At 41.4% G+C, this 23,977-nt stretch overlaps 1 protein-coding gene across 4 annotated transcripts; it reads right to left on the reverse strand.

Annotated features, from left to right (window-relative positions):
* Positions 1-282: 282 nt before the first annotated feature.
* DSN1 (DSN1 component of MIS12 kinetochore complex) lies at positions 283-23,065 on the reverse strand. 4 transcript variants are annotated; one of them, XM_070381694.1, is made up of 11 exons: positions 22,744-23,063; positions 21,003-21,045; positions 20,450-20,824; positions 18,499-18,572; positions 17,790-17,862; positions 16,131-16,218; positions 12,071-12,130; positions 11,505-11,579; positions 10,071-10,218; positions 8,809-8,896; positions 283-8,000 (listed from the first exon to the last, which is right to left on the reverse strand). In XM_070381694.1, exons 3-11 carry the CDS (start codon positions 20,670-20,672, stop codon positions 7,897-7,899), a joined length of 933 nt encoding a protein of 310 aa, XP_070237795.1. In that variant the 5' UTR covers positions 20,673-20,824; positions 21,003-21,045; positions 22,744-23,063; the 3' UTR covers positions 283-7,896. The 4 variants fall into 4 exon arrangements, with proteins under 4 accessions (XP_070237795.1, XP_070237794.1, XP_014333764.1 ...); XM_014478278.2 differs by having other exon boundaries at positions 284-8,000; positions 20,450-20,767; positions 22,744-23,065; XM_005896011.3 differs by having other exon boundaries at positions 284-8,000; positions 20,450-20,773; positions 22,744-23,064.
* Between the last annotated feature and the right edge of the window lie 912 nt (positions 23,066-23,977).

Genomic DNA, 23,977 nt, shown 5'->3' on the forward strand with positions numbered 1-23,977 from the left:
GAGTACTGAAGCATCAGCTTCAGTACCAGTCCTTCCAATGAATATTCAGGGTTGATTTCCCTTAGGGTTGACTGGTTGGATCTCCTTGCAGTCCAAGGGACTCTCAAAAGTCTTTTCCAGCATCACAGTTCAAAGGTATCAACTATTCCACTCAGCCTTCTTCACGGTCCAACTCTCACATCCGTACGTGACTACTGGAAAAACCGTAGCTTGGACTATACGGACCTTTGTCAGCAAAATGATGGCTTTGCTTTTATAGTAATAAACTATACTTCAATATAAACTTTTTTAAAAATGAAAAGGCATTTAATTTATGAAAGACACAAACAAAATACATATTCTGATTGACGTGTTGCCCCAGAAAGCACTGAATCTATTGTTAAACTGAAGTTCATGTGTCCCACTGCCAGTGAGGCCAAACAAACCAAAATGTTGGACTTTGGAGCAGAGAAAGATTGATTACAGGGCCAAGCAAGGATCAATCAACCTGGGCTCAAAAGACCCAAACTCCCCCATGGCTTTCAGGGAAGGAATTTTAAAGGCAAATTTTGGGGTGAGGGCTGCAGGATGCATAACTTTCTTCTGATTGATTGGTGGTAAGGTAACAGGGTGATGTTTCAACTGTCTGGTTCCAGTCAGTCTGGGGTATACTGCTGTCCTCATGCAATCACCATCTTCCACTGCATAGGGCTGGGGTTGGGGGTAGGTCTTAGTTTCTTTATAACAACTCAGATGGTTCTGTATATCCTTAAGGAGGAACAAGGGCTCTTTTATCACTGAACTATTGTTTCCTGGTTGCTTTTCTTTTCTTTCTGCATTGCTCTTTGGAACTCAAGAGGAGGCCTAGGAGACCAAAGCCTCTTTCTACACAAGAAATGGGACGTCGAAGGGCTTTGGTATGCAGGAGGGCCCCAGTGGCTCCTGCTTGGTTCCAAGCCATTACAAAGACTTCAGCAAGGGATCCCCTGAAGAGTGACACCAAGCTATTTACTGAAAGTAAGGGATGGTTGGGGGCTTCCCTGGTGGCTCAGATGGTAAAGAATCTGCCTACAATGCAAGAGACCTGGGTCTGACCTCTAGGTCAGGAAGATCACCCAGAGAAGGGAATGGCTATCCACTATTCCTGCCTGGTGAACTCCGTGGAGAGAGGAGCCTGGCGGGCTACAGTCTGTGGGATCACAAAGACCTGGACACAACTGAGCAACTGACACTGACCTAAGGGATGGTTACACAGATTCAGCAAGTTTGGACTGAAAAGTAGAAAAATTATTGGGGAGACTGTGTCTGCCAAATGATACCAAGCAGGACCCTGTGGGGGGTTCCTGGGAACAAAAGCCTTTCTTTGTCCCACATTTCTTTGTTGTTGTTGCTTTGGGTGCACCTCACAGCTTGCTGGGATGCAGAGATCTTAGTTCCCTGACCAGGAAATGAACCCAGCAGACCTGGCATGAGACTACCGAGTCCTAACCACTGGACCACCAGGGAATCCCCCCTCCCATTTCTTGATTACAAGAAATAGGCCTCATTCATTCCATGACCTTCTCGGAGTTGCAAAGGCAGGTTCAAACTGTTGCTAGGTAGAGACAAAGGTCCGTATAGTCAAAACTATGGTTTTTCCAGTAGTCATGTACCGATGTGAGAGTTGGACCATAAAGATGGCTGAGTGCTGAAAGATTGATACTTTTGAACTGTGGTGTTGGAGAACTCTTCTCCAATTTCTCCATCTTGGACTGCAAGATCCAACCATTCAATCCTAAAGAAAATCAATCCTGAATATTCATTGGAAGGACTGATGCTGAAGCTGAAGCTCTAATGCTTTGGCTACCTGATGCAAAGAGCTGACTCATTGGGAAAGACCCTGATACTGGGAAAGACTGAAGGCAGGAGGAGAAGGGGACGACAGAGAACGAGATGGTTGGATGGCATCACTGACTCAATGGACATGAGCTTGAGCAAGCTCCGGGAATGGTGATGGACAGGGAAGCCTGGCACACTGCAGTCCATGGGGTCACAAACAGTTGGACAAAACTCAATGACTAAGTAACAATTAGAGAAGGGAGGGGATGCAGAAGCAAGGAACGGTCTAGAGAAACAATAGAGCAGCCTTGGGGCAGGTCTCAATATCTTTTGAGCTATTTTGCAGAAACCCCCACCAGATGGGAGAAATCCCAGACCAGTTGGAACCAGGCTGACGATGTTGACTTCCACTTCACCACCAACTAATCAGATTATCCATGAGCTACTTGATCACGTCCTCTTTGAATCATTACTATGAAATTTCTCACTACCTGCTCCAGGTTGGGACACACCGTTTTGAGGGCATTAATCCCCTTTGCCTGGCAAAGCAATAAAGCTATTCTTTCCTATTTCACCAAAACCTGTCCCTGAGAATTAATTTGGTGTCAGGGTACAGAGGCCAGATTTGGCTTCAGAAGCTGTTGCCACAGTTCCATCAGAGGTGAAGAATTTGATTGAAGAGGAAGGAAAGGATACCATCCAAAGCAAGTCTTCATGTGATGAAACTGGGCTCTTCTGGAAGAAGAGTCCCAGCAGAACCAAATTGCCATCCAGGAAGCTCTAGATTTTTAATCACGAGCCACCCATTCTCCTTCCTTGGCCCTTTTGATAAACCTTTCTCTGCTCCAAACTTGTGTTTGAGTTTGTCTGGCCTCACTGTGTGTCAGGCACAAGAACTTGCAACAAATCTACTGTCATCAAAGTACAAAGGAAGCACTAGATCATAAAACCTGGAAAAGCAAATTAACTCTGGTGTTACTGGCAATGCTACAGAGCATATGTTGAAGGCAGGAGTTGTATACAGAGCAAAGACCCAACAGGTTTTCAAAAACAAAACCAAGAATTATCTGCTTGTATTCTGACAACATAATCTAGGTGATAGCTATCTTGTTTATGGAATGGTTCTACCAATGCTTCATTCCAGAAATGAAAAATATTTGGAAAAGGAAGGGTTGGAATTTAAAATCCTATTATTAATAGACAATGTACCTGGTCATCCTGAATCTGTTTGCTTTGAAAATGTCAAAGTTGTACTTTTATCTCCAAACACAACCTCAATGCTTCAGCCACTTGACAAGCCATCAGTCGGTCAAGGCCACATACACCTGCCTGATATCTGACAACATATGGTCAGCAATTAATGCAGATTTTAATCTGGACACAATGCAGTGCTTGAAATCATTACTACTGCCAGTGAATAACGTTCATCGGAGGTGCAGTAAGTGAATTAAAACCACACTCTTAATGCCTGCTGGAAGAACTTACGAAGTCGTAAATGATTTTAAAGGTTACTGAGGTTCGATGGAGAAGTTAGGAAACTCATTCACATAGCAAGACAAGTTGGTGCCAGAGGATCTGCCAACACGCTTGATGAGGAAGTGGAAGAACATATTGAAGGGCACTGAGAAGTGTTAACAACACAGTTACTGGACAAACCTGTGGAGCCATCTACTGAGAAAGAGGAAGGCAAAGCAACTGAAGCAGAATCAGCAACGTGGACCCTATTGAAATTTGCCAAAATGTTTCAAATTTCACAATTTCAAATATATGGAATATGACCCTCAGATGAAAAGAAGCATCAAAGCAACTACTCACGATCACCAAAGGATTACAATTGCTGCAGCAACACTTCAGTGAGTTAAAGCGACAACTCCAATTACAATGTTTTCCCAAAAGCTTTCAGCAAAACCACCTTCAACTATATTTTGTAGATCCCCAAAATCATCTACTCAGACATCCAACCGTGGACACTGTAATGTCTCAATGATCCTCCTTCTGATGTACAGTCAGAAAGTCAATAGTAGCCTAAAGCTATGTCACAATGCCTCACTTCATCACATAGGCACTATATCATCTCACATCATCTCTGAGGAACGTAAGTACAAGACAATACAATATCTTGAGAGTGAGACCACAATTACCCAAGTTTTATTACAGTATATAGTTACAATTGCTCTATTTTACTATTGTTGTTGTTAATCTCTTAATGTGCCTAATTTATAAGTTAAACTTTATTGTAGGTAAGTAAATATAAGAAAAAACTTCGCAATTACAAGGCATACTATCTACAGTTTCAAGCATCCACTAGGGTCCTGGGACATATTCCCCCTCAGTTAAGAGGAAAGTACTGTAGTTTTCTTGCTTCGGAGTCTCCTTGGAGAACCTTTAACCAGAACTGCTCAGAGGGAGGGGTGTTGAGAGCTGTGTCTGGCTGGCTTCTCCCCTTCTGCCGAGTTACATCCTTATGGAGCCCCTAAGAACTCTTTACACTGCAAGGCCTCCTCCTTTGACATGGGCCTAGAGCGGTACCCACGGTCACATGGCGTTGAGCACTGTGCCTGGCATCAGGACAGGCTTAGTAAGTTTTTGGTGAATGAACCAGTAACTTAAGAACCAGATATAGCACAGGGAACTCTTCAATATTATGTAATGACCTATATGGGCAAGGAACCTAAGCAAGAGTATGTGTTTGTGTATACACATATATACATGCACACGTATATATCTGATTCACTGTGCTGTACTGCAGAAACTAACACAACATTGTAAATCCACTATACTCAAAACAAAAACAAAAACAATACCCCAAACTAGAATCCAAAACAGGGCTCCGAATTCCCAGTCCTCCATTACATCACCTCTACTACAGCCACCAGTCACACCATCTCCTCTGAGTGCAACCTGAGATTTTCCCAGACGATTACATTAAGCCATCAAAATGTACACGATATATTCCCTTCCTTGAAAGAGTTTATAATATAACCTATTATTTCTTTAGTGTTAAATATCACTGATTAAAAGCAAGATACTCGTTAACTAAAGTAGGGCAAATGAAGAATATTACCAAACATCTCTAAGGCTCCAACTATCTATAACATTCACCTAGTACAATTCCTGAACCAAACTTGGGGGGAGAAAAAACTAGTAGTACCTGGGCACAGCCTTTTACTAATTATTGTGTTAGTTAACATTTACTGAATGCTACATGGGTTCTAGATGACCCTCCACTCCTATCTTTATGTTCTTGGTTGGATTATTAAGCCCCTCCATGCCTGAGTTCCTCATCTATAATGAAAAAAAAGAAAAGAGGCAATCTCAAGTTGTGGTGTGTATGCATATAGAATGCTCAGATCTTATTCTTTATCTGTGCTCTATTTTGTATGGTTATTGGAGATACAAAGACACTTCTTAATTCTTATAAACAAAACTTCCAAAACACCAAGGACTTCCATGGTGGTCCAGTGGTTAAGAATCCACCTTCCAATGCAGGGGACTTGGGACTGATCCCCGATTAGGGAACTAGGATCCCAGATGCCATGTGGACTGCATGCCACAACTTTAGGCCATGTGCTCCGGAGCCCACATGCCGCAAAGGAAGAACCAACGCAGCCACAAATAAATGTTTTAAAAATGTAATACAGTGTACTAAATAAAATGGTGAGGGGGGGAGGTACAATCACCTTTGGAGAGAGGTGTTCTCTCCCCATTTCACAGAAAGGAAATTGCGGATAAGGATGAAGATTCACTCCAAACTACACTTTCCACTATATTATTCTGCTTCTGAAAGAGAGGCAATTAACACCACTCCTCTGATTTTTAAAAGCTTCCTTGGGGCTGTCCAGTTTCCCTTCATGCTCTCCTCTGGATATTATCTTATTCTTAAGGCTTTAATAACTAGGTATTGGTAACTTCCAAATTTTATTCCTAGTCTAGGTTTTCCTATCGTTTTCTACCTGTATATCCAACAATCTAGTTGAAATCTGTTTGGTATGCCAAATTTAACTGAGAATTTTCCTATTTAATTAACTGCTCATTATCCTCCATCCACTGTTCTTTTTTAAATTTTTTAGGCTCTTAGTTGCAGCAAGTGGGATCATTCTCCCAATCTTACAAATAAGAGGTTAAATGACTTTTTCTCAGTCAGTAAGTAGCAGTGAGGCTTTTAACATGGAGGTGACATGCCTGCTGTGTTCCAGACACTATGAAAGATGCCCCCTACTCATCCACTGCTAACTCCCAGCCCAGGCAGTCACTCCGCACCTGACCACTGCAGACTGTTAAGAGACCAACTGGTCTCTAAAATCCACACCTACTTGCTTCTAACTGTTCTCCAAACAGCAACTGGAGTGATCTTTTGAAAATAAAGTTCTTCAAAAAGGAGGGGACATATGTATACCTATGCATATATGGTATACATGGCTGATTCATGTTGATATATGGGAGAAACCAACACAATATTGTAAAGCAATTGTCCTCCAATTAGAAATAAATTTAAAAAAGAAAATAAAGTTCTGATCCCATCCATCTCTCAAAACCTTTCAATAACTTTCAATTATCTTTGTCTCAGGTGGTTCTTACATTGGCACTTAGCATTCCTGTTTAACCAGTCTTTTTTTTACTTTTTAGTATCCCAGAATGCTTTATTCTCTCTTCTCAGGCCTTTTAAAATGTGGCTCCTTTTACCTCAAATAACTGCCCTATTTCTCCTTTCTCCTTCCCAAGTCACTAAAACATTACTTCTGTGGAAAAGTGGTTTCTTCTTGTTCCCTGTGCCCAAGAGACTGTGAAAATCATGAAAAGAGGTCCTAAGACTTTATGTTCTTTGCGCTTGTCCCAGTTCCTAGAACTGTGCATGGCATATAGCAGGGGCTATGTAAATATATGAAAGAATGAAGAACGTGGGACTTCCCTGGTGGTCCAGGGGCTAAGACTCAGTGCTCCCAAGGCAGGGGGTCCTGGATTTGATCCCTAGAACTGGATCCCACAGGCTGCAATTAAGAGTTCACATGTTGCAACTAAGAAAAAAAATATCCTGAAGGTCACAACGAAGGGCAAAGATCTCATGTGCAGCAACTAAGACCTGGCACAGCCAAATTAACTAAAAAATAAAAAAAAAATTTTTTAAAACAATAAGGAACACAGGGAAAAGCTAGGATATATCACCTCTCACTAACTGGTGCATAGTCCAAGCTTTAAGACTTAAGATAATGACTGCGTATTTAAGTGAATTGGGTTCTGTTCTATTAGGAGGATCAGAAAATAAGAGATACTGACAATAAATTAGTTGGTGTTTTATTGGCTGTTAACACTGAGGTATAACTCCACGCTACTGTTCACTTCTGAGTCCTGACAAAGAATCCTATTTTCTGCTAAGCCTTCCAAGCCTTTTCATTTTTTCATACACGAGGACAAGGGAAAGCTTTTAAGAACATGCAATCTTATAATGCAAATCATTAACAAATACGGAGAACAATGAAAAAGAGATACTTAACCCCTTCTTGATCCCTGGTTGGGGAACTAAGATCTTGCATGCCACATGGTATAGCACGCCCTCCCAAAAAAAGCTAAAACACATTATAGACATCAGGATATAGAAAAAGAGTGTTATTATCTTCAATTTGGGAATCCTGTAAGAAGATATATGTATCCATACAATGCAAACAATGCTCACAACTCCTCTACCTAAGGTCACCCTCAAAGTCACAGGAGAAAGTCAGTCTCATTCTGTTTACAACCAGAATGACCCCTAAAATGCTTACTGGATTTGGTCCTGAATGACTTTAGGTTGTTTCAAAACCTCAAAAACATCTTCAGAGTAGGGAGATTTCTGATCACTATTTCAAAGAATGGGCTACTAGTTCTGAAGGTCATTCCAAAGCAAAGTCTCAAGCATTTTCCCTGTTCTTGGAAAAAGCTTGTATATGACATGCTTTCAAATGCATAAATTCCATTTTAAGAAAAAAAATCAGAGTGCTTTACAGTCAGCCAGTTATCTTCAAAGGCAACAGAGCAGATGTCACAGCTCATCCCACCATGCACTGGGGCACTCTTGCGGTTTCTCTCCTCTAGAGCACCTTGTGGCAGAAAAGCTGCATTAGGTCACTGACAAGATTTAGAGCAATAAGTGCTAGGTTGTTTCTGTAACTGAAGCTTGAGCAGTTTTCGAGCTGGTGAAGGATCTAACTGTTGAGTGCTTCTCTTCCCTGCAGAGAAAAGGAGTCAAAAAATACATTTCAATTGAATTCAAATACCACTATTGAAAACTTACTGTGTGAATACTGTGCCAGACCCTGAAGGGTATTCGAAGGACGACTTAAGAGCGCTTCTACCCTCAGGGAGATGGCTCTCTGGTAGGAAAGCCAGCTGCAACTACAACCACAATACAATCAAATGGGGACTTCCCCAGTGGTCCAGTGACTAAGATCTGCGCCCCGGTGCGGGGGGCCCGGTTCAATCCCTGGTCAGAGACCAGATCACAAATGCAACTAAGAGTTCACAGCCTGCAACTAAAGATCCCACATGTTGCAACTAACACCCGGCACTGCCAAATAAATAAACATTATTTTTTTAAAAAGTAATGTCAGTGTCACTTGGTAGATTCTTGAAGAATGAAAAGAGAAAAAAGGCAATGGATAGATATTTCTTGTCCTGGATCTGCCCAAACAACACAGTTTGTCAGTTTGTGGAGATTTAATTCTCAATCTACTGTGCTCCTGTCTAAAAATTTCCAATTAACTTTGAGTACCCACAATAGTCATTGTTATTGTAAGGGGGAAATAAAAGTCACCAGATGAAGGCCTTACCCTTGGAAGCCATTGTTTGTATCCACACAATACAAACAATGCTCACAACTCCTCTACCTTAAAATCACCCTCAAAGTCACAGGAGAAAAGCAGTCTCATTCCCTTTACAATCCGAATGACCCCTAAAATGTTTTGAAGGGCAGTGTACATCTGAAGGGCCATCAGATGTACAACAGTGCAAGCTCTGGTCCCCTTAAGACAGGCTTACCGAGCTGTACTGACACCTCCTGGAGGCACTGGGTACTTTCGTCCATAAAGGCGTGCAGCTGCTTCACGGATCCTTGCAGTTCGTCCATCTGCAGACAACAGACAACTGTGAACTGGAAGGGTGCACGGCTTCTGCGTGGCTCCTCAAACACACCAAGCGAGCTCCTGCTCAGGAGCTTTGCTTTGGCTGCTCTTTCAACCTGGAATGCTTATGCCAGACATTTTGTTTGCCCTTTCACATCCATAATCACCCCTCTCCACACTGCTCTAACTCCTGAGCAGACTGACCTGCACAACCTCAACAGGATCCCAGGTCCTCTGGCTTCTAGGTGGGCCTGACCAAGAGGGAGCCAAGCAGGAGCCGAATGACCTCAGGGTATTTTTACCTGAGCCTGCTCCTGGAAGGGTCATCTGGAGTTACTAGTGTCTCTCAACTGAAGACCATGGCTCTTTCAGGACACCCCACCATACAACTCCCTGCCAGGTACCACAGTGACTGTTTCACCCTTCAGCTGAGGAGTAGGAACAGCTCAGCTGCCTCTTAGCCCCAGATCACTTCACTTCACTTTTGAATTCCTGATACCCACATCTTTATACTCAGCCCTTTTGTAAACAGACTCTCCATACTCTATATCAAATGCCACCTGCTTCCTGTTCATATTGGGCTGACCAAAAAGTTCGTTTGGGTTTTTGTAAGCTCTTATGTAATGTGAACAAAGTTTTTGGCCAACCTAATACTTGGATTGAGGGACTTCCCTGATGGCCCAGCAGATAAGACTTTGTACTTCCAATTCATGAGGTGCAGGTTCAATCCCTGTTCAGGGAACTAAGATCCCACATACTGTGTGGTGCAACCAAAATAAAAGTAACAAACAAATAAAAAAGTCCAACTTGAGACCTCATGCTATAAGTTTAAGAAGGTATTTTGGCAAAAAAAGAAAAATTGGGGTTGACATTCTTCAAAATGTCCTCATGGCTCACTTCCCCATTTCTTTCAAGTCTTTATTAAGGTGGCACCTAAGAAGGGCCTTCAACCCCTCTACATAGCAAACTGAAGCCCTCCCGGCATATTCTCTTCCTCCACCTGACTTAATAGCATTTATCACCATTTACTTGTTTATTTTCTTTCACTGTCTCTCCAATGTTTCCCCAAGGTAGAGTTGAATATACTTATCTAATTACACATGTTTTCCAGCTCTTTTAACAAGGATGGGAAGGTATCAAAGCTGAATAACTCAGCCAAAGAAACATGACCCAACTCACCACCAACTCCATACAATCAAAGAGTTTAGTCTGGTTCTGCAGTATCTTCTGGTAGTCAGGTTTTGTATTAAGGACTTCACTCTGGGAAGACCCAACATACATTCTAGGTTCCACTTCAACTTCAGTATTTTTGGTTTCAGCTGATCCTCTAAAAACAAAATACAACAAAAAAGCTTTCAAATAATTTTACAATTATTTTCTGTAGGAAAACAGCAAAGATTTACCCAGGGAAAACACTTCCTAAAAGGCTTTACTAACCTGAATCAATATTCTTCCACCCCAGGGTGAGCATAGGTTCTCTTACTAACAGGAGATTCTGAGATAATTATCCGGTGTTAATGTTTTTATACCTCTGGACTCCAGGAAATGCTAGGTTAGTTGACTCCATCTAACAGTAAGGTCCATTTACAAAAAGGACTACTGGGGTAACGCCTGAAGTTAACATCTATGATCTTTTACCAAAAAGATGTTGGCCCACTTCAATTATCTAAAATAACTCATTATAATGGAGAGTTTATGAAAACTGCTGATGACTCTTTAGTCATAACAAACCCAATGAGGTAGGTAGTAATATTATCCCATTTTCAAATGAGGAACTTCAGATTAAGTGGACTTCCCAAGGTCACAGAACTAAGAATTAGTTAGGATTTGAACAGAGACAGTCTGCTTCCAGAAGCTTTCCTGTTAATATAAACTATGGCCCGTCAAAAGTGTTTATTCTGAAACTGCCATCTTACATATTATCTGTCTTCATACACAGAACATGTAAAGGGTGAAGAAAGTAATAAGTATCAATGCTTGGATTAGGGAAGCTTCTCATACTGTGCTCCTCAAGGTGCCTCTCTACTAGGAGGCCACTTTGGCAATTATTATTTTGGCTAATGTTTTATAGTTGTGTTTCTAGCTAAGGTTCTGTTTGGGGAAAAAAAGCTTAAAATCATTGGTTTGGACACTAAAATGAAACCAAAATCTAGCACTTTCCCATTTTATTATGCCTTCAAGACCCAAAGATCATCTCTCTCCTGTAGACCCACTTCCATCACCCCTTTCACCCCGTGTCTCCATGAGGGCCCTGGCTGTGGTTCTCTCCCACAGTCGCAGCTTTTCAAAGGCCATGTGCTCACTGAAGTCCCTTGATACTGTTCCTAGCCCAGCCCCAGGTTGCCAGGTACAGGGCAGAGACATGCCTGTCTCCCCCAGAATGTGGAACAGCAGCCAAGGGCACAGAACAGAGGCAGTTCTGTTCTTTGACTGAAAGTAGTGACGACTCTTCCTTCCCAGCCCCCTCACTCTCCATTTTCAGTCACACTGTTCATATATACTCTACAGAAATTTGATGAGTTCTGGATTCATCATTCAACTTGTGCTAAGAGAACTGAAATCAAATCAAAAGTCACAAGGTAAAACCTTCCTATTTCCTGTCATAGATCTAACCTTGATAGGATCTTTTCAGCCTCTTCCTGGTAGCGCAGCAAGAGCTGATCCCAACTTTGACGTTCTAAAGAAAACCTACAGAAGCAGGAAAAAATTCAGTTAACTTTTGATCATCTCATTCTGAATCACTCAGGACAACCATACATTAGGTGTCTACTCTGATTCCAAGATGTGAATAAAAAGGTCATAAAAAAAAAAAAAAGATTAGAAAGCATGACCAAGTCAGAGGATATTAATCAAATCAAACATGAGTCTTTACATCAAATCCACATCCTTAGTCTCTAGACTCCATTCTATGAAACTGGCCATCAATACAGTCCATAAACCACTCCAGTGTCTTTGCCTGAGAAATCCCATGGTCAGAGGAGCCTGGTGGGCTACAGTCCATGGGGTTAAGAAAGAGTCGGACACAACTTAGTGACAAAGCGCCAACAGTACATAAATCCCAGTGTGCAGCTTTCCAACACTGACACACTGAAAAGGATGTTTACTATCCATTTCTGGGTTTAGTTATTTCCCCAGACAAATTTAGATTTCCCAACAAAAGTTCACTCATTTTCACTTACTTTGTTATATATTCCTTCATCTCAGCCACTGAAGTTTCCAGAGCCAAATCTGACACTCTTCTAGAAGAGACAGGATTATGAGATTAACAGAAATCTTCCAAGAGTGTTTGCTTTTAGTATTGGATGTCTCACATAATTTTAACAGCAATAAAACATGTTCAGAATTTATCTTTCAATGAATATTTAGTCTTGGACTCTAATTCACTTTTGCACTAGGTATTAGCTTTCTCACTGGGCTCTTCATTGTCTATTTCCCTCATCAATTTGAATTCACACGTGAACAGATTAACCTCTCTTCAAATATTCCTTTTGTGTTTTTCATTTCTTAAAAATTTAGTGACTCTCTACTACGTTCAGAAGAAAAGCCAGAACTCCTTAACCTGGCACTTAAGGTTCTCTGTGTTCTGGCTCTGTCCAGCTAATTAACTTTGATTCCTGCCGTTACCCTTTATCTCTTCTATCCATACAATGCCACTCAGCCTCAAATATCTGCCGGTTTCAATCTTCAAAGTTTTGTTCACAACATTTTTTTTTATTTAGCCTCTTGCCTTCCCACTAATCAAAACCTTAATAGCTTTTTCATACAACTGTCTTTGCACTTAAGTTGAAGCTTTCAGTTGGATATGTTCTCCTTAAACCAATAGCTTGGCTAGTAGGGCGATTAATTCTAATGGAAAAGCAGGAGGCATTGAAAATGCCAAAATTTTGCAGATGTACTTGGTACTCTACCCGGCAAAGGCAAATCAGCTGTGTCACCTTTTATGTTTTTCTATCAAAGCCTGTGACAAACAGCCTCTATCACCTTTAGCTGCAATACAGCAGCCTATGGTTTAAATATATTTCGTTAAAAGAGGAGCAATGTCGAGCTAACATAATTTTCATTTCCTGAATAGCAATGTTAATTCTAAGGATCCATGGAAAGGCAGACCTTTGTGAAGTTGAAAGTGTAAGATCAAGTCATGTAATTTGTTGCAGGATGAGGAGAGGGCTTGGTGTTGCCCCTGCTGAGCAACTACCAGTTTCGGGAGGCGGGGTGGCGGCGGGCAGTGGTGGCGGCTGTAAACTTTCTCTTAATACTCTTGCTGGCCAACAGCTAAAAACATGACTTTATCTACAACTAGCATGGCTAGCAAAAATATGAATGCTTTTTTGTCTCATCTTCACATATTTGGTTCCTCCTCATCATCCAGGTCTTACAGGTCTCAGTGCAAACGGCAAATCATTAGAGGACTTCTCTGAACACTCTAGTGTAAGTTGCCCACTGCTTCAAGTCACTATAATATTGCCTGCCCAATTAGATTATCACTGAAATCATTCAGATTATATCTGAAGTCATTATTTTCTAAGTAGTTTGTCTCTCCTACTACAATGAATAAGAAGAAAGATCTTGCTTGATATTGCTTGATATCTCCAGCTTCCGCACGGTACATAGAAGATGCTGGATAAACGTTTGATAAGTGAATGAACAACTGTCTAATTAAGTCTTATTTCTCCAAAGAAGCCATACGGATTGCTGATAGGCACATGAAGACGCTCAACATCACTCTTAGAGAAATGCAAGCAAAACTATAATGAGGGGCTTCCCTGATGTCTCAGTGGTAAAGAATCCACCTGCCAATGCAGGAGACACGGGTTCAATCCCTGATCCACGAATATCCCACATGCCTCAGAGCAACTAACCCATGCGCCACAACTACTGATCCTATGCACAGAGCCGGAGAGTCAAAACTACCGAGCCCACGTACTGCAACTTCTGAAGCCTGTGCACCCAGAGCCTGTGCTCTGCAACAAGAGTGGCCACCACAATAAGAAGTCCAGGTACCGTGACTAGACAGTAGCCCCTGCTCAATGCAACTAGAGAAAAAAATCGCGCACCAACAAAGACCCAGCACAGCCAAACATTAAATAAATAAGCAAATAAAATTATATATAAAAACTACAATGAGGTATAACCTTATACCCATCAGAAATGGCCATCATGAAAAAGTCTACAAATAATAAATGCTGGACAGTGTGTATAAAAAATGGAAACCTTCCTAACACTGTTGGTGGAAGGGTAAATTGGTGCAGTCACTATGGAAAACAGTGTGAAAGTTCCTTAAAAAAGTAAAAATAGAGTTACCATATGACCTAGCAACCTAACTACTGGGCATATATTCGGAAAAGACAAAAACTAATTAAAAAAGATGATGCTATGAAAGTGCTCACTCAATATGTCAGCAAATTTGGAAAACTCAGCAGTGGCCACAGGACTGGAAAAGGTCAGTTTTCATTCCAATTCCAAAGAAAGGCAATGCCAAAGAACGCTCAAATTAACGCACAATTGCACTCCTCCCACATGCTAGTAAATACTCAAAATTCTCCAAGCCAGGCTTCAGCAATACGTGAACCATGAACTTCCAGATGTTCAAGCTGGTTTTCGAAAAGGCAGGAACCAGAGATCAAATTGCCAACATCTGCAGGATTATCGAAAAAGCAAGAGAGCTTCAGAAAAACATCTACTTCTGCTTTATTGACTATGCCAAAGCCTTTGACTGTGTGAGTCACAATAAACTATGGAAAATTCTGAGAGATGGGAATACCAAACCACCGGACCTGCCTCTTGAGAAACCTGTATGAAACTCAGGAAGCAACAGTTAGAACTGGACATGGAACAACAGACTGGTTCCAAATAGGAAAAGGAGTACATCAAGGCTGTATATTGTCACCCTGCTTATTTAACTTCTATGCAGAGTACATCATGAGAAATGCTGGGCTGGAGGAAGCACAAGCTGGAATCAAGACTGCTGGGAGAAATATCAATAACGTCAGATATGCAGATGACACCACCCTTATGGCAGAAAGGGAAGAAGAACTAAAGAGCCTCTCGATGAAAGTGAAAGAGGAAACTGAAAAAGTTGGCTTAAAGCTCAACATTCAGAAAACGAAGATCATGGCATCCAGTCCCATCACTTCATGGCAAATAGATGGGGAAACAGTGGAAACAGCGGCTGACTTTATTTTTGGGGGCTCCAAAATCACTGCAGACGGTGACTGCAGCCATGAAATTAGAAGACGCTTACTCCTTGGAAGGAAAGTTATGACTAACTTAGACAGCATATTAAAAAGCAGAGACATTACTTTGTCAACAAAGGTCTGTCTGGTCAAGGCTATGGTTTTTCCAGTAGTCACATATGGATGTGAGAGTTGGACTATAAAGAAAGCTGAGCCCCGAAGAATTGATGCTTTTGAACTGTGGTGTTGGAGAAGACTCTTGAGAGTCCCTTGGACTGCAAGGAGATCCAACCAGTCCATCCTAAAGGAGATCAGTCCTGGATGTTCATTGGAAGGACTGATGTTGAAGCTGAAAATCCAATACTTTGGCCACATGATGTGAAGAGCTGACTCATTTGAAAAAACTCTCATGCTGGGAAAGACTGAGGGCAGGAGGAGAAGGGGACGACAGAGGATGAGACGGTTGGATGGCATCACCGACTCATTGGACATGGGTTTGGGTAGACTCTGGCAGTTGGTGATGGATAGGGAGACCTGGCGTGCTGCGGTTCATGGGGTTGCAAAGAGTCAGACATGACTGAGGGACTGAACTGAATTAAAAAAGATACATGTACCCCAACGTTCATAGAGCACTATTTACAATAGCCAAGACATAGAAGCAACCTAAATGTCCATCAACAGATGAACAGATAAAGATGTGATGTATGTGTACACACACACACACACACACACACACACACACACAGGAATATTACTCAGCCATAAAAAAGAATGAAATAAATGCCATTTGCAGCAACATGGATGGACCTAGAGATTATACTAACAGATTAAGTCAGACAAAGAAAGACAAATTCCATACAACACTTATTTGTGGGATCTAAAATATGATACAAATGAACTGAAGTATACACAAACACACAGCACATATACACACACATATAACTGAATCACTTTGATGTACACTAGAAATTAACACTGTAAATTAACTATACTTCAATGTAAAAAATTAAAAAAGAAAAAGTCCTTATTCAACTATAATTTTGGAGAGAAAGGGAACTGCTCTTACCCTTCTGAATCTTCAAAACATTTTTGTAGTGTTCCATTACTTTCCAATTTGTCTGCAAAATGTTTCAACTCTTCAGAAAGGGAAGATGCTACAGAAAATAAAATTATATGTTATAAAATAAAGAGAATACTTTTCACAGTGAGCTGCTGACAAAGATGTAATATACGTATGGTAGTCTCAGCTCTAGGGTCACCTGTTACATTCTGGCCCTCTCACCTATTCAAAAAAGTGATAGAAATATGCGGGAAGATTTTACCTTTTTTCTTTGGGTAGGTACAGATAAAATGGAAGACAACTCCTCTTTATAACATTTATAATAGTGTTTTTCACAGAACTGATGAAGAAGCAGTTTAAAAGATGTGTTAGAAAAGTGTATCTGCATTGACAATTCACTCTTTCAAGAGATCTGATCTGCTGGCACTAGGTGAAAAAACTTATTACGGAAGTCAGAAATGCTAGCAGCAAATAAAAAAATGATGGGCATAAGGTAAAAACAGGTCTCTGCTTAGACTTAAAAAGAGTTCACAATTAAATTCAGGTGAGGAATGCAAACGGGAAAAGATATGTTAAATAGCTATCAAAATAAACCTGGACATGTCTACCCTAATTACAGTAATAGTGCAACTCTGAGATAAACAGCTTTAACTGGCAAGTAAGTCTGACTTCATGTATTTTCTAGGTCTTTTATTTCTGACCTGGATGATTGTATAATTACACTGCAAGGAGAATAGCTACTTCCTAGAAAGCTGAAAATTGACTCCCAGGGAAGAATATTTGCAACTTATGTCACAGACAAAAGCTAATTTCCTTAACACATAAAGAGTGCCTGCAAAACCAATATAAAAGAGGCAATATCTCAATTTTAAGAAATGAACAAAGGATATGGAGAGACAATACACAGAAAATAAAGTACAAATGGCTCTCCTCTAAAAATACGAAAAAATATTATCCTCTTCAAAAGAAAAAGAAACACAGATTAAAACCCCAAAAAGACCTTTAAATAATACCTACTAAATAATAAAAAAAATCTAAACTTTTAGTTACAGTACACTTATACTAGTTAATTCTAATATATCTTATTTTTACTTGAATATGTGCTAAGAGGCTTGTATAAAAAGGTATTCATTATCCATTCACTGTAATGACAAAAGACTGAAAGCAAACCTAAAAGCCCATCAATAAAGAACCATTTAAATGAAATATGGTACATTTATAAAATAGAGCAACATATAGCTGCTAAAATATCAAGACAGCTCTATCAGTGTGATAAAGAACTATCTGCAAGATAAATTAAGGTTTAAAAAAACAACAAACAAGATTAAGAACAGTGTGTAGAGAGGATTATTTGATTTTAATGGATAAATGTTTAGAAATGCAATAAATTTGCAAAGATATCCAAGAAGCTGGTGGCTGTGGTTGCCTCTGGGAGGAGAGGAGCTGAGACTGGGGGTCATGGGGCAAGAGGCTTACTTTTAGACCTTCTAAACTTCGTAAGCACATATTCTTATCTTTTTTAATGCAGTTCCCCACCAAAATGGAGGAGGCCTGGTTGTGTAAGGTAGCAGCTCCTATAAGTAGCGACCCCAAGAGGTTTCAACCAACCCTAACGGAAGGTACAGACCAAGGTCAAAGCTCGAGTGTCTGCTCTTAGCAACTTACCTTTGGCTCTGAAACTTTCAAGACTGAAGCCCTCAGTTCCCCTTAGGAAAGGTTCAAGTTTCTGAACAGAGAACTAAATAAAGAAAAGCATTTTCAGTACAACAACCAAGATTTGCCAGGCCAATCCTGAATTCATGTAATCTTAGGACATTTAATAAATGTAAGCAAGCATGATTTAATTCTACACCTAAGATTTTTCATATAAACAAAACAAGAAAATAAAAAGGTAAGGAAAAAATTCTTTGTTGCCTAGACTACATGATGTGATTTTTGATTCAGGGGGAAAAACGGTCATTTAATTCACACAAATGACTTGCTTATCTACACTGATGCAATCACCAGTTAGTCACATAATTCCAATTTAGAGAGCAGCCAGATCTCAAATGTCTGCTTAAACTTAGATATGACCTCCACCCACCTTAAAGTCCCATCATTTGCTGCTAATGAGCAAAATATACTAGACAGGGGAACTCTCTTAACTGCTCAGTTAGCCACAGCAATACCAATGGGACTCGTAGAGCCTGATCCAGAGACAAAACTTCTGGGATTAAATCTGGCTTTTAAATTAATATCACTAGAGAGAAACACCTTTTACTCTTTACTGATAAATCACACAGTACTGACGTGTCTTTGAGGATGTCACAATAACAGTTTTTAAAAAAAAGGAAAGAAAAAGAAAACACTCCCAATTCTGAGACGTGACTCTCACCTGGAAACTGGAAAGGAGGAGAGAGCTCAGCCGTTTGCTTTCTGTTAGGTCGACACTGATGGATCTGCAGAGCTCTAACATAAAATATTACCACATTCAAAGAGCTGGACATTTATACAGTTAGCAAAGTAAAAAACAAAAAAAAACCTGAAAAATTCCCTCCCTCTTGATGCAGCCCAAATTAAGGTAAAAAAACCCAAGAAGTCTTCTCTGTCTTCTTACATCTAATTTGTTCAAGATCACCAGAGAATGAAATTTACCTATCTGTGCATCCTAAGTTTAAAAAGTTAAAAGAACCTTTTATGTATTACCTTAAAATCTTGTCTTGCTAAATAAAACAGATTTAAAAAAATAATTTAACTTCTCTTTGTGTTTTATATTCACCATTTGAAGAAAGGAGATGGGAATATTTCAGAATTTTTGTGATAGCCATTGTAGTGTGCTTTAAATGAGTTCCACTTTACAGATGGGGAAACTGAAGCTCAGAGGGGAGACACTTGTCTGAAGCCAGAGACAATAACATTAATAGTAAGTTTGTTGAACACAGACTATCTAACAGGAATTTTATTAAATTCTAACCGTCACCCTCACTTGAGGCAAGTGACTTATCAGCCTAACCATTTAACAAAGGTTAGGTGCTGGGCAACTTGCCCAAGGTCACACAGTGCATCAGCCTGAACTAAACAGGCATTTTACATAATTATGCCACTGAATCCTCAGCTATCAATAAAAGATGTAGATAATGTTTTTCCCAATTATGTCCATTTTAAAACATCATTTCTTATACAGCAAAGGAAATCTGCTTTGAGAATTAGGAGAGATACATGTCTTTTAGCCCTCCAGCCTCAGCTGGCTGTTTTTAAGTTCTTTTGCGCCCTCTCTTGATTACTTCTTCTCACTTTTAGTCATGAAAAATAAGATACCTTCTGCCTATAACCAAAGAAATCTGGGAAGTGGCCAGGAATAACCAGAAAATAACAAATCCTATACGTCAGTGATTTTTTATTACACAGAATTTTAGGTCCACATGCTCTGGAACATAGATGAACGTAATAAGGGTAACCTTAGGAAACTGAAATTTCTTGGCACATCTATGAAGTATACAAGCATAACCATGGCAGCAATTTTCTGATATGCTACATGGCTGTTCTTAGGTAGATTTCCTTCTAAACATCAGACCTTCAGGAAGTGAAGTAATATCTTTAATCATGATAACTTAACACGAGCTATATTTATTTATTATGTGCCAAGTACTGTGTTATGTATCAACTCATTTAATTCTCAGTCTTGTAAAATAGGTATTATTTCACCCCATTTACTGATGAGGACCGTAAAGCAAAGGAGATTAAACTGTTCAAGGTCACAAAGCTAGTTAAGTTCTTCCTGAAATGTGCTACTTTCCACATTAAATCTTGTCCTTCAGTGCTTCCTGAGATGCTATTATTATAAATTCACACAAAATCACATTCAAATACACCATGTCTCAAAACTAGGTTTTTACCCTATTTTTATGGGTTCTTCCCTCTGAGATATTTTCAGTTATAAAACCTAAAATCAGGTAGCAACCCATCCACCTTCTATTCTACTTCAGGATACGAGGAAGAAAGCCAGAGGAAATCTTTACTTCTAGCCAATGTGAATGCTGAACATTCACTGAGCAAAGGTGAATGCTGAACAACTGTAAATCAGATTTTCTGTCCATGGTATAGATTACAATGGGTAGCTAATAACATGATATAAACAGCACTGATACTGAATACTTACTAGGTGTTTGACATCAATACTTATAATCTGAGAATACTCCTATAGATGAGGAAACTGAAGCTCAGAGAGGTGAAGTCATCTGTTCAGTCACATAGCTATTAAGTAGCCAAGTCAAGCCTAACTTCCTGCCATGCCTCACTGCCTCTTATCTGAGCTGGAGTCCAGTCTTATGTACAAAGCACCCCACCTGTGATGCCCTGATGAAAGGGAGGCAGTGACTTCCGCCGGTTCGTTTCCTTCATACTTGCTCGCCGCCAGGACTGCCTCCTGGCTTGATGACAAGCAGACTGCTCTGGAGACAAATGAAGGGACCTGGATTCAAGTCCTTCCTGGTGGCTGAGATCACCACTTTCCCCTTTTGGGGGGCTACGGCCAAGGTGAATTCGTTCCTTTGAAACACGTTCAGTCATCTTCAGGGAGGCAGACGATTTATTACACACTTCCACAGGGTTGGGATCTGATTCCAGTTGACGATCATGAGTCTTAGATGCCACTGGTTCCTCTTCTAGCACTTGTCATAAAAAAGTCAAAATACAGAATCAAACCCATCACAACTAAGAATCTGTGCAAAAAAAGTGGCAAAAGGAAACATATGCCCCAGGTCATGGAAACATCAAGGAAGCATCTCTGCAAATACACAAATAAGTGATTTCAAATCCACCAAGAGCCAGGAGGTATTTAGGTAAAGCTCATGAACCTAAACCCAAGGCAAGAAGGTACTGAACTTCACGAATACTCACCTTTTACTATCTCCGGTCTGGAAGTCATCCTGAGGTGAGAATCCTGAAACAGGAAAATGAAGTAATCTGTTCTCCACATTTCAGTCCCAGTCTTGCTGGGGCTTTACTCCCCCAGAATCAGCCTTGCGCTTTCTCGTCTCTTTGAACCGCCCCTTTTTGCCCCATGAAATTCTACCTGCCTGACAAGGCCCAGCCCAACCTCACCTCCACACCTCTTCCACAGAACATCAGCAGGGCTCATCACATCCTGTTCTGAATTTCTACAGAATTTATCACTAGAAATAATCTTATCTTCCTTAACATATATCTCTTAGTTCCCAATTATTTTGTGTTTAATAAGGGCTTAATTGCATAACTCAATCAATGGCATTATGATCTACATGGTCTTCAAAACATGAACAATCACTTTACCCTTTACTTATTAATTCTGCAGATTCTACTTCCAACAATCTCTAAAACTCTTCCAACTTCTAGCTATTTAGTTCAGATCTCATAGTTTCTATCCCTCTCCCTCACTTCCCCCAAGAATCGAACAGCCACTCCACGAGTTTTTCCTACATGCAGCATTGTTCCTCTCCAATACATTCTTTATTTTTTTGAGCAGCTTGTGGGATTTTAGTTTCCCAGCCAGGGACTGAACTCCGGCCCTTGAAGTGAAAGCTCTGAGTCCTAACTACTGGACTGCTGGGTAATTCCCTCCAATCCATTCTTTAGACAGCAGCAGATTCCTCCAGTGTACTGAACACCTTCCAGAAGCTAGTCCTAACTAGTACCTACTCCCGCTTTCTCCTGCTACTCCCATTCCATGCACCACTTTTTTTTTTAAGTTTCTGTTTCTTTTTTAATTGTGCTGAAATATACACAACATAAAATTTACCATCTTAATCATTTTTAAGTGTACATACAGTTCAGTGATATTAAGTACATCCACATTGCTGGCTACCATCACCACCATCCATCCAGAAAACTCTTTTCATTTTCCACACACCACTTCCGAATCTTTGTACACATTGCCTTATAACTTATTCTTCCTTCCCAATCGAGCTCAAGTGTGAAGCTTTCATGCCACTTCTCTTTGGCAGAGTTGGCAGCTCCACCCCTGGGCCTCCCTGGCACTGGTTGTAAAGTCTGTTTACACGTCTCCCGGGGCCAGACTGTATTTCTAGTGCCTGTCACAGACAAGTAACTGACTGGAAAAGGGCAGGAACATGACCAAGCCTCCCCCTCCACCACCAATAAAAATCCATACGGGGTGGGGGGAGTGCTTAGTAAAGAAAAATAAATATATGTGAAGGGACAACGTGGAAAAGATAAGAGAATAACGAGGGGTAGTAGGATCAAGGATCTAAATCGTCACAGTTACGGCTGTATCATTCAGATGAAAGGCCGGTTACTTAACAGCAACCACTGACACCTTTTAAGCGCGTATTACATGCCAGGACCTGAGTATGTAAAAACTGTATGTGCGTTACTGCGCCATTTAATCGTTGCCACAGCTCTGGAAGTACCATCAACAGTTTCACGCTGCAGTCAGTTGAACTGAAATTCAGAGGCAAAAAAAAAAAAAAAAAAACCAAACTTGTTAGGCAGCCAGCCTGGAGAAGAGGCGAAATTCGAACCCTGGCCTGTGTGACCCACCCCACCCCGCTTTCAACCTTCCACCAACAGTGACGTCTAGACCACGGGCTCTGCAAACAGCTCCCGAGCGAGAGGCGCCTCTCGCCCCGGGGTCTCCTCTTACCCGGTTTCGGGCGTGACGACGGGCAGGCAGGGTGTGGGCTGAGCCGAGTTGTCCGACCCCAAAGAGGCTGGTGCGGAGGTAAGGGAGGCCTCGTCCGTGAACAGGCCTGCGACTTTTTCACCTCAGAGAGACGCCTGTCCAGCCCAGAGCCTCCGTCTCCGAAACACAAGGCCGCAGGTCACTCTTTCCGCCACGCCGAGTTACCCCTGGACGCGCTGCACCAAGGACGATGCTCCTTCCAACTCTGGGACCGCTTCACTAGCTTCCAGCGGCCCCAGAGCCGCCCCTTAGAAAACTCCCGCCGGCTAACGACGCATGCGCGGCTGGCGGGCTCCCGGGCTCGCGCAAGCGCACAACGCCGCTTCCTCGAGGCGCATGCGCAAACCGTTGTTGGAGACTTGTGGCCCCGCCCGGTTTGTCCAAGTTCTTCCCCGCCCAATTTTGGCAAAGTTACCACCTTCCCAACGACGGCACGCCCAAGGAGCCCCTGACTAGGTACCGTTACATCGTCGTGTTCTTTGCGCCTGACATGCCCAGACAGGGAGCAGAGGCCCAGAAAGGTACTTGCCAAAGGAATTCATTAGCGAGTGGGCAGTGATGCCCTGTCCGGTCGCTAGGCCACAATCCCTCTCTCCATTTGTCTTAACTCTAAAATTGTGGACTCTCCCAGGGCAACTGGGATAACTTTTTCCAGTTCTCCTGTAGCATATTTCCTCTTTTTGTGGCCCCTTCAACACCTGCGAAAGTTCAGGATCTTTCCTTTTACAACTTCATTGCAGACCTCCCCCTCCCCAAATTGCTTGCCACTCTTCTCATCACCCCCATTGCTTCTGCTCCTTTGCTTGGCCTGAGAAGTCCTTCCCGGATTATTCTTGGCAGAATTCCCCAATTTTAAGCCTCAATTGAGGGTCCAGTGCAAGCTTTCTCTGAGGCCCCAGGCTGGAAAGCAGATGCCCTTTCTGTGCTCCCGGGAGCCTAGCCTGCGCCTGGCACATTGTCCATTGCTGGCTTGGGGCTCCCGTATAGCACGCTGCTGCTTCAGCACCCAGCATGATGCCATCAGAGTGTCACCTTGCACGTACAGGCCTTCTGCATCTGAAATCTCGGCAAGTGTTGAATCACAAGCAGTCCACAAAAATTGGTTAATGAACCACAGTTGGAATGTGACTGTGGTCATAGTTCCATAGCAGCTGTGGTCCCTGGAAAAGTTTTCTGGTGGTAGGCAGAAATCTGC

The sequence above is a fragment of the Bos mutus genome, chromosome 13 (assembly GCF_027580195.1).
Source record: "Bos mutus isolate GX-2022 chromosome 13, NWIPB_WYAK_1.1, whole genome shotgun sequence".
Taxonomy (NCBI): domain Eukaryota; kingdom Metazoa; phylum Chordata; class Mammalia; order Artiodactyla; family Bovidae; genus Bos; species Bos mutus.